Genomic DNA, 14,692 nt, shown 5'->3' with positions numbered 1-14,692 from the left:
GTAATTGGGTCCCTGCCACCGACATGGTCTCTGCAGGCAGAAGCTTAGCCTACTATGCCACAGTGCCAGCCTCCAAGCCCAGAAGTCTTCGTTGTGACTCATTTCCACTTTCTGTCCCCTGGAAATTAAATGTTTACTGTTCGCAATCTGCAGCCACCCTGGATGGCCCCACACCCCGCTGTGAGGGCCACACCTGCACAAATGGGGCAGGAGGCAGCAAAGGTCGCCCACACCGCCTTTTTCTGCCAAGATCTCCCCACCCTGGCCCAGGGAGCTTACGCCTTCTTACTGACCTGACCACATGGGTATGTTAATTTTCTTCCCATGTCCTCGCCTCTCACAGAGACAAGCGTTCTAAGGAGCAGGTGCACAAAGCGATAACAAAATGTATTCCAAAGAGGAGAAAGTGAACACACATGCACACGTGAGTGAGAGTTGCCCCGCGTGGAGAAATACCCATTATGAGAGGGCTGGAGGATTGCCCAATGGGAGAAGGGGTGGGGGGAGGAGAGAGAGGTGGTACCTGTGCAGTCCCTGGCTGAAGCCTCCCTCGAGACTGGCCCCTGTCATGAGGAAGGGCCTGGTGCCTCTGCAGGTGTGAAGCCACCTGGGAATTTGGTGACAACTCTGCAAGTTCCACATGGAGCTCAATTTCCAGATTTTGCTCTCTTAGGTCCCAGATGAAGCAGGCACTTCCTAGGAAAGGGGGCATTTTGATTGACAAGTAGGGGGGTGAAAGTATATCTGGGGACTTGAAGTGACTTTCAGCTCACGCAGGCCTATACCAGCTGCCTGGTTGCGCCATGCCGTTACCATACCCGTGATACACGTCAAGACACGTTTCTTGGCTGCACGTGCAGGAGCTGTAGCCCTGTGTATGTGGGATGAGAACGTCCCTTCTTGCCTATTCATTTCCCCCTAAAACAAGCAATGTTTGTTTCCTTTACTCAGTGTGTCACTACTTGAGAAGTCTCCTTATTTGCTGTACATAAAGTAGTTTCGGTGAAAATTCCTTGGGCTATTTCTTGATTGAACTTAGCAAGAAGTGGGGTCACGATTTTGGGTGGGCTGCAAGATTATTATATTTTGGCCAGCAAGTATAGGAAAAATGCTCAATGTCCCTTAGCCATTGGGGAAATGCAGTTCACACACTCAACGGAGTCACCTCACCCTGGTTAGGATGACTGTTAGAGAAAAGTAACAGATGATGGCCAGGATGTGGGGGAAGGTGAACTCATACACTGTTGGTGAGGATGTAAGTTAGTACAGTTACTATGGAGAGCTGTATGCAGATTTCTTTAAAAACCTAGACATGGACCTGCCACTTGATCCAGCAATCCCACTACTGGGTATATAACCGAAGGACATGAGAGATGCCTACTCCTCCATAGTTAATTGTAGCACTGTTGGCATTAGCCACAATATGGGACACATCAGATGAATGGATAAAGAAAATATGGTATGCACACATAATGGAATTCTATTCAGCCACAAAAAGGAATGATGTTCTGTCATTTGCAGCAAAAATGGGTGGACTCAGAGGACATCAAGTTAAGGGAAATAAGCCAGACTCAGAAACACAAATACTGCCTGTTCTCCTTCGTATGGGGAAGCTTAAGGCGCTCAATCTGGGGGCCAGCATTGTGGCGCAGTGGATTAAGCCGCTGTCTGCAACACCAGCATCTCACATGGGCATTGGTTCGAGTCCTGGCTACTCCACTTCTGATTCAGTTCCCTGCTAATGTGCTTGGAAAAGCAGCCAAAAAGTCCAAGTGCTTGGGCCCCTGCACCCACATGGACGACCCCGATGCAGTTCCTGGCTCCTGGCTTCTGCCTGGTCCAACATTGCCAATGCAGCCACTTGAGAGTGAACCAGAGGATGGAAGGTGAATGTGTGTGTGTGTGTGTAAACCTTTCAAATAAATAAAATAAATATTAAAGAAAAAAGATAGAAAGAACCTGGTGGCTGGCATTGTGGTGCAGCAGCTCAGGCCAACACCTGCATGCTGGCATCCCATAGGAGCACTGGTTCGAGTCCTGGCTGCTCCACTTCTGATCCAGGTCCCTGCTAATGCACCTGGGAAAGCAATGGAACATGGCTCCTGGCTCCTGGCTTTGGCCACAATTGTAGCCATTTGGGGAGTGAACTGATGGATGGAAGATCTCTCTCTCTAATTCTGACTTTCAAATAAATAAATAAAAGAAATTCCATCTGAACACAGAATGGTGATTTCTCAAGGGTGGGAGGGGTGGGGGAGTGGGGGAGCCTGGATAACGGGGTCCCACAGCATGGGAGGGGTGGGGGAGTGGGGAGCCTGGATAACAGGGTCCCACAGCATGGGAGGGGTGGGGGAGTGGGGGGAGCCTGGATAACGGGGTCCCACAGCATGGGAGGGGTGGGGGAGTGGGGGAGCCTGGATAACGGGGTCCCACAGCATGGGAGGGGTGGGGGAGTGGGGGAGCCTGGATAACGGGGTCCTACAGCATGGGAGGGGTAGGGGAGTGGGGGAGCCTGGATAACAGGATCCCATGGCATGGGAGGGCTGGGGGAGTGGGGGGAGCCTGGATAACGGGGTCCCACAGCATGGGAGGGGTGGGGGAGTGGGGAGCCTGGATAACGGGGTCCCACAGCATGGGAGGGGTGGGGGAGTGGGGAGCCTGGATAACGGGGTCCCACAGCATGGGAGGGGTGGGGGAGTGGGGAGCCTGGATAACGGGGTCCCACGGCATGGGAGGGGTGGGGGAGTGGGGGAGCCTGGATAACGGGGTCCTACAGCATGGGAGGGGTGGGGGAGTGGGGGAGCCTGGATAACGGGGTCCTACAGCATGGGAGGGGTGGGGGAGTGGGGAGCCTGGATAACGGGGTCCACAGCATGGGAGGGGTGGGGGAGTGGGGGAGCCTGGATAACGGGGTCCACAGCGTGGGGGAGTGGGGGGAGCCTGGATAACGGGGTCCCACAGCATGGGAGGGGTGGGGGAGTGGGGAGCCTGGATAACGGGGTCCCACAGCATGGGAGGGGTGGGGGAGTGGGGGAGCCTGGATAACGGGGTCCCACGGCATGGGAGGGGTGGGGGAGTGGGGGAGCCTGGATAACGGGGTCCCACAGCATGGGAGGGGTGGGGGAGTGGGGGAGCCTGGATAACGGGGGTCCCACGGCATGGGAGGGGTGGGGGAGTGGGGGAGCCTGGATAACAGGATCCCACAGCATGGGAGGGGTGGGGGAGTGGGGAGCCTGGATAACGGGGTCCCACAGCATGGGAGGGGTGGGGGAGTGGGGGAGCCTGGATAACGGGGTCCCACAGCATGGGAGGGGTGGGGGAGTGGGGGGAGCCTGGATAATGGGGTCCCACGGCATGGGAGGGGTGGGGGAGTGGGGGAGCCTGGATAACGGGGTCCCACGGCATGGGAGGGGTGGGGGAGTGGGGAGCCTGGATAACGGGGTCCCACGGCATGGGAGGGGTGGGGGAGTGGGGGAGCCTGGATAACGGGGTCCCACGGCAGAGCTGACTGAGAGGAACAAGTCGCTGGCGCTGGGTAGCAATGCCGTCACGGAAACGGTGTAGATGAGCTGAGCAAGCAGAGGCACAGAGCCCCAAGGTTCCCCCCACAAAGCAATGACACAGAAGGGGAAAATGCTCTTAGTCTCATTTGTTCAGTACATATTGCTTAGGTGTATTGAAATGTTGCAGGGGCCAGCGCAGTGGCATAGTGGGGAAAGCTGCTGTCTGCAATGCCGGCATCCCATATGGGTGCCGGTTTGAGTCCTGGCTGCTCCACTTTTGATCCAGCTCTCTGCTATGGCCTGGGAAAGCAGTGGAGGATGGCCCAAGTCCTTGGGCCTCTGTACCCAGTAGGAGACCCAGAAGAAACTCCTTGCTCCTGGTTTCAGATTGGCACAGCTCCAGCAATTGTGGCCATCTGGGGAGTGAACCAGCAGATGGAAGACCTCCCTCTCTGTCTCTCTGCCTCTGCCTCTCTAACTCTGCCTTTCAAATAAATAAATAAATCTTAAAAAAAAAAAAAAAAGAAAGAAAGAGAAGAGGAGCTGGGACTGTGTAGTAGCAGGTAAAGCCACCGCCTGCAGTGCTGGCATCCCACATGGGCGCCGGTTCAAGTCCCGGCTGCTCCACTTCTGATCCAGCTCTCTGCTATGGCCTGGGAAAGCAGTGGGGGATGGCCCAAGTCCTTGGGCTGCTGCACCCCCATGGGAGACCTGGAAGCAGCTCCTGGCTCCTGGCCTTGGATTGTCCCAGCTCCAGGCATTGCGGCCATTTAGGGAGTGAACCAGTAAATGGAAGACCTCTCTCTCTGTCTCCCTGCCTCTCCTTCTCTCTGTAACTCTGATTTTCAAATAAATAAATAAATCTTAAGAAAAATAGAAATGTTGTATTATAGCTCATAATATGTACAATTGTTGTTACTAAATGGTTTCTCAGAGATTATTATACTAATGGAAACAGAACATGGAGTATAGGTTTTTCATATTTTAATTTTTAATTAGTTTTTGACAGATTCAATACAGTTGGTAGACAGAATTCTTATTTTCTTGAAAGATTTTTTTTTTTTATTTAAAAGAGTTATATATATAGAGAGAGGAGAGACAGAGAGATCTTCCACCTGCTGGTTCACTCCCCAAATGGCCGCAATAGCAGGGTTGGACCATACCAAAACCAGGATCCAGGAGCTTCTTCTGGGTCTCCCACATGGACGCAAGGGCCCAAGCACTTGGGCCATTTTCCACTGCTTTCCCAAGTGCGTTAGCAGGGAGCTGGATGGGAAGTGGAACAGCTGAGACTTGAACCAGTGCCCATATGGGATGTCGGCACCACAGGCAGCTTAACCCACTGCACCACAGCCCCCGCCCCAGACACAAGTCTTATGTTGGGATTTTCCTTCCTCCATCTCTCCCTCTCCCTGTGTTTCTTTTTCTTTCTTTTTTTTAGTTTTTGAGATAACATCTTTTAAATTTACATAACAATAACAAGGCTTAATGCAAATAAGAGGTTTAACAAGTGAAAAGCAAAAAGACTCTAATTTAATGGAAATATAGACAATGCCTATAAATGGAATGGAAAAATGACCACTTTACCCATGTACAGTAAATGTTAAAATAATCACAGATCATTAAAACTATAGTAGTATAAGATTCCTAATTATTTGTTTGACAAAGCTTAAAATAACATTTTATAAAACTGTATTTGCAGCAATACTGATACACACAGGCATTTTTGTTTTGTTTTGTTTTTTGATTCTTTAAAAATGTATCTCCACATATAACAGAGAACATGTGGTATTTGTCTTTCTGTGTCCAGCTTGTTTCAGTCAACCCGATGTCGTCCAGTTGAGTCCTTTTTGCTATAAATGGAAGAATCTCCATTTTTTATGGTTGAATAATATTTCATTGTGTATATATTCCACATTTTCTTTGTCCATGCATCTGATGATAGACGATTGATTCCAAATTTTGTGAACAGTGCTGCTATGAACATGGTGATGCAGGTATCTCTTTGATACATTGTGTTGAAGACTTTTGGGTATATACTTTTGGGTATATAATGCAGGATTACTGGATCACATGGCAAGCCTGTTTCTAGCTTTTTAAGAAATTGCCACACTGTTTTCCACAGTGGCTGTGCTAATTTACGTTCCCACCAACAGTGCATAACTGTTCCCCTTTGTCCACATCCTGGCCAGCTTTTGTTACTCTCTGTGTGTTGGATTTTAGCTGTTCTGACAGGGGTGAGGTGCTGTCTCATTGTGGTTTTGATTTGCATTTCCCTGATGGCTGGTGATATTAGGCATTTTTTTCATATATTTGTTGGCCACTTGTATTTCTTGAGAACTGTCTGTTGAAGTTCTTTGTCCATTAACTTAACTGGGTTTTTTGTTTCTTTTGTCGTTGAGTTTTTAAAGTTGCTGATACATTCCAGAGATTAATCCTTTGTCGCAGACACTTCTTCCCCATCCTGTTGGATGTCTCTTTGCTTTATTGATTGTTTGCTTTGCTGGGAGCACAGTTTTAATCATACTTTGAAATGGAACATCCTGGGTGCACCAAGTATTTGGAGAGGCAAACTGTCCCCAACATCTGTCAAGCTGGCAGGAGGAGAGCAGTGAGGTCATGACCGCCTCGAAGCAGGTGCAAATCTGTTTCCCATGGAGCCCAACCCAGAGCAGAGCGAGCCACCGGTTGGAGCAGAGGGGGCTGCCCACCCAGCTGCTTGCAGGGGCCTGGGCTTTGCGTTCTGCTTGAGGCCATAGTTGGGAGCTGAAGGGGAAGGAGGAATGAGTGAGCTCAGTCCATCCCAGGAGTCAGAGCTCCTCCCACAAGAGCTGCAGGCCTACAGCCAGCCACATGGCTACAACAGACCTCACTCAAGTCTGGAGGGAATTTTACATCGGGATACATGGAGGTCAGGGGGCCAGCAGGTTCTCACCTAAACCACCACAGCCACAGAGGGCACTTGGTGTCCAAGTACTCGAATCTTTTAAAAACCACCAGGGATATCAATTGGACAGCTAAACTTCATTTTAAAATCAACATATCCTTGGTATCTTGAAAACAATTTAGGGTGGGTGCTATGAGTGGCAGGGTCCCAACCACCTGGATCATCCCCGGCTGCTTCTCCCAGGCCACGAGCAGGGAGTCAGATAGGAAGTGGAGCAGCCGGGACTCGAACCGGCAGCCACATGGGATGCCAGCATTGCAAGCGGCAGCCCTCAAATAAATAAATTTTCCAAACCTTTTTTTAAAAAGAAAAATGAGCAAAGGTACTGAAGAGGCAATAATTCACAACAAAAATGCAAATAGCCAAATGACTTAGGAAAATGCAATAAAATATTCAAATTTTTTCAAATAACTTTGGTGTCTTTTTTTTTTTCAACAGACTGGGGAAAGTTACGGGGCTCCTGAGAACTGGGGACAGAGACTAGGGGGGGTCAACATCCACGTCTAAGTCATCTACAGGTGCTTAGATGCGTTGTTTTTAGTAGCGAAGAGGTAGAAATAATTTCAGTGTTCATCCAGAGGAAAATGGGGGTGAATACATGTAGTTTATTCATATGAAGCAATCCTACAGCAGTTACAAGCAGTGAGTTTGATGGGTGCATTTCTCTGAAAGACCTTAGAACCCAATCACGTACAATGGTGCACGCAGTATAGCAGCATTTACGTAGGGGAGCCGTAATGAGATATGATGTATGATGGTTTATACCTTTCTATTTATGCCTCCATGACCCTAACCAATCGATGGAAGGGATGAATTCCCGATGGCATGAGGCAGCCGAGGATCAGCGTGAGGGTCAGTGCGAGCTCTGATGACGTCTGTGTTATCTTCTGTATCATGCGTGGCAGCGGAGTGGTTATATCAACAGCATTGACCCTTGTGGGGTGGGAGCCCAGGGCACTGGTCACATGAGCCTTTGTCCTAGGCTGCGTCCCATGGATTTTTCTACATTACAGGGATACCTAAGCCCTGGGGTGCACGTGAGCTATGCTGTGTCCCTGGAAAGCAGTACTGGGTGTTCACGGATGACTCTCAGCTGTCGTCCTCCCCACCCCCCACAGGTGCAGGTGACCTGCAGGTGGCGGCAGAGCAGGGCCAGGCTTCCTACAATGCGTTTTGGCATCCAGGGAGGTGTCAAGGCCACCACCTCACACTCACTGCTGGGAAGAGAGGACCCCCATGGTGCCTCCTATGGACCCCTGCATCCCAGGAGGACATTCCCAGGGTGTAGTAGGATAGTCAGCCCTAAATCTGTCATGGCAAGACACCAGGAAATGTCTTGAGCGAGCAGAGCAGTGCTTGTCCGTGGGTGCTTCTTCAATGGCAATATTTACAACGGACTTTTTCTCTCCGGGTAAGTTGATGGTAATTCTTGGAACACAATCCTGGGGCCACACCACGTGTGATTCACCCATCTGTACACTCCATTCTGTTCTTCATCCAGTCATTCAACTTCAACAGACATTTATGAAGTAGCTGTGGTGGGGGGCAACATTCTTGTGTAATCCCCTCCTGTTGGGGGTGCTGGATGGGATTGCACACGCATGATGAGGTTATAGTGTAGCGGAAAGGTGGGGTGATTGTGCCCCCTTTTTAAAAATGTGTTTTTATTCTTAATGGACACATAGCAACTCACATAGTACTTATGGGTTACAGTGACACCCACTCCACGGATGCAGTGGGGATTGATCCGATCAGAACTGGCAGATGGATCGCTTTATTTACCATTTCTTGATGTGGAGAATGTTCAAAACTCTCCCTACTTGGTGTTTTAAAATATTCAGTTGTCAACCAGATTTATCGCCCTGTGCTTTGGAGCAGCAGGAGTTATTCCTCTTACCCAACTGTCCCGCTGTACCCACCACTGACCTCTCTCCGCCCTTCCCTCCTCCACATTCTTCCACTTCTCTTAGACCAATGTTTTGACTTCCATGCATGAAGGAGCGCGTGCAGTGTCTGTCCTTATTCCTGTATTTTTTTTTTTAAGATTTATTTATTTATTTGAAAGGCAGAGTTACAGAGAGGCAGAGGCAGAGAGACAGAGACAGAGAGAAAGTCTTCCACCTGCTGGTTCACTCCCCAATTGGCCACAATGGCTGGAGCTGTGCCAATCTGACGCCAGGAACCAGGAGCTTCTTCTGGGTCTCCCACACAGGTGCAGGGGCCCAAGGACTTGGACCATCTTCTACTGCTTTCCCAGGCCATAGCAGAGAGCTGGATTGGAAGTGGAGCAGCCGGGTCTCAAACCAGTGCCCATACGGGATGCCGGCACTGCAGGCGGTGGCTTTACCCACTACACCACAGCGCCAGCCCCGCAGTGTCCGTCCTTCTGAGTCTGGCTTATTTCAGAAAGTATAATGCCCTTCAGGTCCAACTGTGTTGCTACACATGCTGCAATTTCATTCTTTTCATGGCTGAATAATATTCCATTATATGTAAATGCATTTTCTCTACACATTCATCTGTCGATGGATGCCAAGGTTGGTTCTGTTTCCCGGCTGCTGGTCTCTCTTCAATGCCCATTATAAAGAGTGTCCCAGGAAAAAGACGTGGAGCTGAAAGGACACTCTCTAAATGGCTCCGGAGAAGCAGATGGCCATGTTGCAGAGAAGGAAGGACCTTTTCTCCACACTCACGGGAGCGTGGGACAGCACCTGGGGCCCTCATGAGGTGCCAGCTGTGGCTGGTGACCTGGTGTCAGCCTGGGGAGACCCAGCACACAGTGCCCACGTGAGCTGGACTCCTGGCTCATGGAGACGGTGAGCTGACAAGTGCGTGCTGTTGTAACCCACGCAAGGGGCTGTGCAGCCTAAAACTAGAATCAAAACAGAGCCACCAAGGAGGAGCCTTGCTAAAAATAAATAAATAAAGGAAGCTGGCAGGTCCTGAAGGGGGAAGGGGGACTCATGCCCACATGCCCGAGAACAAGAACTATTGCAACCACAGCGGAGGACAAAGGCCACCGGGACTCACTCAGAGAGATGCACAGAGACATCTACCCAACAACGGCCTCTCAGCCTTTGCTATTGATCTCAAAGCCAAGGACAATCGATCTGCACTTGCTTACGCAATCCTCATTTTTGCCTTTAAAGACGTCCACATGCATCAAACTCTTTGAATATGTTCAAAGTCCACTAGGTCAGGTGCACTGCCATGGCAAGGCTCGAAAGTGTCCATCTGTGGAGACTGTGTCTTGTTATTTAGGTTGGCAGCAGCCATGGAAGACAATCGTCATACCCCTCGGGTGGCTGATACAGGGGCTGCAGGAGGGAATCAGACTCCACTCTTGCTGCAAGGATGCTCCCAGTGTGTGGAGGAGACAGAACCATTGCAATGGCCCAAATCAGAGCAAAAAGAGTTGCTGGGGAAATACAGAGCAGGGCAGGGTCCAGTCAGCATCATCCACACAAAGGCTTAGGAGTGCAGCAGGTGCACCAGCTGGAAAGGAGAGGGGCCCGAGAACTTTGCTGGGCAGCTCTGTTCTCTTCTCTCGGCTTGTTGGCCGGCCGGCTGGGGTAAGCCTGAATGGCCCGAGCCTGGCCATTGCTTTCCCATCAGCCATGGGCAAGAGGCAGGGTAGCAGCAGGAAAGAGTGGGGTTAAGAAAGACAGGTGTGGAGGAGGGAGAAGAGGCAGAAGTTCCTGAAGATTCTTAATATCCTGGCTCTACTTGGGCCTGAACCCACCTTGATTTCCTTCATCTCAGTGCAAAAGAGAACAGCAAACCTTTGGGATAAGCTCTGGATTATTCTCAACCCTACTGGCCTAAGAGCCCAGAAAGCAGAGTGAAGGCAGCTCTGGTTAAATTCTAGTTACTCTGGTCACTGCGAAGCCGAGGACTGCCTGCCACTGCGCATTGTTCAATCCTGAAGGGCGCTTGCCTAATTTCTGGGTGCTTACTGGTGAGGGTTGATATTGGGGTTGGAAGGTAGCCTTGTGGTGCAAACAGTTCACTCGCATTGTTTGAGACAAACCTCCAGGGAGGCTCCTGTGGGCGGGGTGAGTTGTCTGGCTTGCCGGTGACTTGTGGTCACCCCGCAGGGAGGGAAAGGACTGACGTTTCCTTGAAATGGTGACCTCGTGTGGTGCAGCATGCTGGATGCAAGGAGACCCCAGAAATGACCCACTTGTGTGTGGCCCCAGGAAGCAGCTCATGGACACATCTGGGTGTGTCCCACAGGTCTCTAACGCCCACCCCTCCAGACATGCTCCTGTCCCTTTGCAGAAGGGGAGAGGCCGTGCTATCTCCAGGGTCCTGGTCTCTGCGCATAGGACAGTGGAAGAAGCCTAGACATTTGAACAAATCAGATCGGTGGTCAGCTCCCGCCTGGACTTGGCCTTCTGCCTGCCCAGGTGGCCTGGAGACCTGGGGACCTTGGCCTGGCTGTGGAGGATTTGCAGGTACAGGTCGGTGCTGCTGTTCTGCTGGTCACTGCTGGACGCCACCGACATGGAATCAGATTCCGTGAAGGACGGCTCGAACTTGGGCTTGACCATGGACTTTGGAGGGTACTGGAAGTTCTGGGAGCGTGGCTTTTTGTACACATACAGGGGCCTGTCTGGTTGAACTTCAAAGCCATCATGCCAGGACTTGTGATGCATCCGTTCATAGAGCCTGGGGGCCAGGGGCTGGCTTTCTGAGCTTTCTCCAATATAAAAGTGGGGAGCCCGGCGGAGGTCCGTCAGGGAGCGTGGTGGGAAAGACTCTTTGATCAGATCTCTCCTCCAGGTCTCCTCCTCTTCTTCACTCAGTGATGGGGAGCATTGCTGGCGGGGGGTCCGAGTCACGTAGTGTTGCGTGTTTCTGGGGTGCAGCTCCACTACGTCACCTGAGGCGTCGATCTGGAAATGTCTTTCTGGCCAGAAAGCAGGATACATCTTCTTGTGAGCATCTGGCTCATTGATGATGTAGTATCTGGGCGCCTGGGGCCGGCGGCCACTGGGTCCCAATGCCCGGACTCCTGGACCCCGGAGAGGAGGGCTGATGGGCTGAAAGTGTTTTCGGAAGAGAGGTGCTGAGCGGACATCTTCAATGTGCTTTGTCAGTGTCACGGGTGTGCGGGATCTGGTCTTATGGAGATCACCTGTGCTTGCACTTGGGCCGTGGGCATGCCTGTAGGACACAGACAGGTAGTAGCTAGAGCCTTGGTGGTCCAAGGGCTAGGGCAGGGACTCAGCAGTCTCACTGAACCTGATTGCTCAGTGTTAGTGTGTGTTCTGTGTGCACTGTAACCTTTTGGGAGGGGTCAGGCATTGGGTGCAGCTGTTAACATGCTTCTTGGAACACCTACATCCCGTACAGGAGTACCCCGGCTCCGCCTCTGACCCGGCTTCCTGCTGATACACATCATGGGAGGCAGCAGGTGATGGCTTAAGTGCTTGGGTCCCTGTGACCCACATGGGAGACCACGATGGAGTTCCTGCCTGCTGGCTTCAGCATAGCCCCGCCCCAGCTGTTGTGGGCATTTGTGGAGTGAACTAGTACCTGGGAGAACTTGCTCTCCCTCTCTCTCTCTCTCTCTTTCTCTCTCTCTCTCCCTGTTGCCTGTGGCTATGTAGCTCTCTCTGTTTTTCAAATAAAATGGGAATTGAAAAAAATAAATCAAAAGGAGTGCTTTGGGGGAACTGGGCTACACAAATTTCTTATGGCTCAAATGCTCAGATCCTTAATACAGAGATGAGCACTGCAACTCTCTATGAGGGGTGTTTTCATCCAGGAGCACTCATTTTGTTGAGGAGCACCTGAGGGACCGGTGTTGGTGGAGCACCTGTTAGTGACCCTGTGCCTCCTCACCTCTGCCAAGCAGCTGTGCAGCCTCTCTGGCACTTCCTGGAGTGCCCACGAGGGGGAGGTATACACACAAGAAATTCTTCCCCATAAAGGCAAGAGCCTGCCCTGGGGCTCTGGTGTGCTCCCCATGCCCTTCCCTGTAGGGTTTGAATTCCATCCCCCCCCCCCCACTCTGTTAACTCTGCCTTTCAAATAAATAATAAAAACTCTTTTACATTTATTTTATCTAAAAGGCTCATTATTTATTTGAAAGTCAGAATTACAGAGACAGAGGGAGAGAAAAGAGAGGGAGAGAGAAAGAGATAGAGAGATCTTCCAACCACTGGCTCACTCTCCAAATGACCACAATGGCAAAGGCTGGAGCAAGCCAAATTCAGGAGCCAGGAGCTTCTTCTGGGCCTCCTACATGGGTGCAGGGGCCCTAGCACTTGGGCCATCTTCCACTGCTTTTCCAGGCACATCAGCAGGGAGCTGGATTGGAAGTGGAGCAACCGGGACTCGAACTATATGAGTTGCTGGAATTGCAAACAGTGGCTTAACCCATTGCATCACAGTGCCGGCCCCAATTTCTCTCTTCTTAAAAATTTATTTGAGAGTCAGACAGATATAGAGAGAGAGCCTTCCATCTGCTGGTTCACTCTCCAGGTGCCCATGATGGCCAGCATTGGGTAGGAGCTGAAGCTTGGAGCTCGGAACTCAATCCCCATCTCCCACATGTGTGGCAAGAATCTAACTACTTGAGCTGTCACCTGCTGCCTCCCAGGGTGTGCATGGCAGGAAGCTGGAGCTAGGTCTGGAACCCAGGCACTCTGATACAGGACATGGGGGTTGTAATTGACATCTTAACCACTGGACCCAACTCCAGCTCCTGAATCCCTCCTTCTCGCAAGATCCCATAGAGACATGAAGACGACTGCTGATACGGCACACTTCCAAGTTCTTTGCTAACTTATGGAAACTACCCAAAACCTAACGCCCCAAACAGTGTGCATTTTACCAGTACTAGTTCCACTGTGCTACAGTCAGATCACCTAGGAGGGTGCTTCCAAAAGTTCATGGAAAACGGGATTAAAAGCATCAAATTAACTCCCCTTTTAATTCCACTTTCCATTTTTTTGTGATGCAAAAACATCAGCATTCATGCATTAGCTTTACAATATGCATTTTCCGTGAATTTTGAAGTCATTTGTACCAAAGTAAACTTATCTTTTAATTCCATTTTTCCATGAACTTTTGGAAGCACTCTCATGCAGTTCTCCAAGCGAATTTGGGTGCCTGCAGGCCTATCCCCGCCCCCCCCCCCCCATCTCCCTCCACTGCAGGAGGTGGGTCCTGCTGCTTCCTGTTACCCAAGACAAAAGCAGTTGAGCCCAGACAATGCAGACATGACCTCTCCAACAGCTTGGCCTGCCTAGAGCTGCAGTAGGGACCATCTGGCCAATAACAGGGCAGGTCTGGAACTAAGAAACGAAAAGATGAGCAGTTCAAAGGCATTTGAGTTTCTAAGGGTCTGTCCTGCTTCCCAAACTCTGAGCCCAGGCTTCCACATAGCATCCAGTGCTCAGCACCAGATTGGAAGTAGAACAGCCAGGACTTGAACCAGCACTCTGATATGGTCTGCCAGTGTCACAGGTGGTGGCATCACCGGCTATGTCCCAACACAGACCCCTCTGCCTGTGCCTTCTATGGCCCTTGGGCCATCCCCGGCACCACACTCTAGGAAGCCAGGTTTCTTCCTGTGTCTCACCTGTTAGCATTCGGCTTTGGCCTGGACTTGGGGACTCCAGGAGGAGGCGAGCAGGGGCCCCTCTGCCGTGGCCTGGGGCTCTGGGGCGCAGCCTGGGTGACTGTCTCTATCCTGCTACTCTTGCTGCTCAAGGAGTCGAAATTGAGCACGGTGCCGTTGTTCTGGGGTGTCACAGGGTGTGCCGAGGACAGGGGGCTGATGAGGTCACTATCCTTGGGAAGCCGCTTGGTGCTTTCCTCCTGGGTCTGGATCCGGGCTGTGGGCAGAGGAAGGGCCTGTGAAAAGACAAGCTCCAAAGGGCGACAGGTGTGCTGAGCCCCAAGGCGACTGGGACTTCCAACGGCTGGGCCTGCAGGCAACTGGGTGCACCTGCAAATGTCGCCAGCCCGGGGGCGGTGCCAGTGCTGTGTTTCCCAGGGTCTCATCACAGAAGCCCTAGAGACCTGGCCATGAGCCATCTGACCCCCCCCCCCCCCAAGCAGGGACAGGGAACATCCAGCCCAAGGGCTTTATAAGGCCATGAAATCATGAAATCAGCTGGCCTGGCTCTGCCAAGGCCATCATAGCCGGGACTCAAACATCAATCAGTCTACAGCAGGCTCATTGTCACCTTGATCATTTTGTTTGGCCGTGAATGATGTTATGAAT

At 51.3% G+C, this 14,692-nt stretch overlaps 1 protein-coding gene across 1 annotated transcript in view; it reads right to left on the bottom strand.

The window, feature by feature from the left end:
• Positions 1-10,793: 10,793 nt before the first annotated feature.
• TMC3 (transmembrane channel like 3) overlaps positions 10,794-14,692 on the bottom strand; it is a 40,876-nt gene continuing 36,977 nt past the window's right edge. The window contains exons 21-22 of the mRNA XM_062204846.1: positions 14,045-14,300; positions 10,794-11,619 (exon numbers count right to left, since the gene is read on the bottom strand). Coding sequence (XP_062060830.1) covers positions 10,794-11,619; positions 14,045-14,300 — 1,082 coding nt within the window. The remainder of the gene's footprint in view (positions 11,620-14,044; positions 14,301-14,692) is intronic.

This window comes from Lepus europaeus, chromosome 11 (assembly GCF_033115175.1).
Source record: "Lepus europaeus isolate LE1 chromosome 11, mLepTim1.pri, whole genome shotgun sequence".
In the NCBI taxonomy this organism is placed as follows: domain Eukaryota; kingdom Metazoa; phylum Chordata; class Mammalia; order Lagomorpha; family Leporidae; genus Lepus; species Lepus europaeus.
This window is presented reverse-complemented; position numbering and strand designations above follow the sequence as displayed.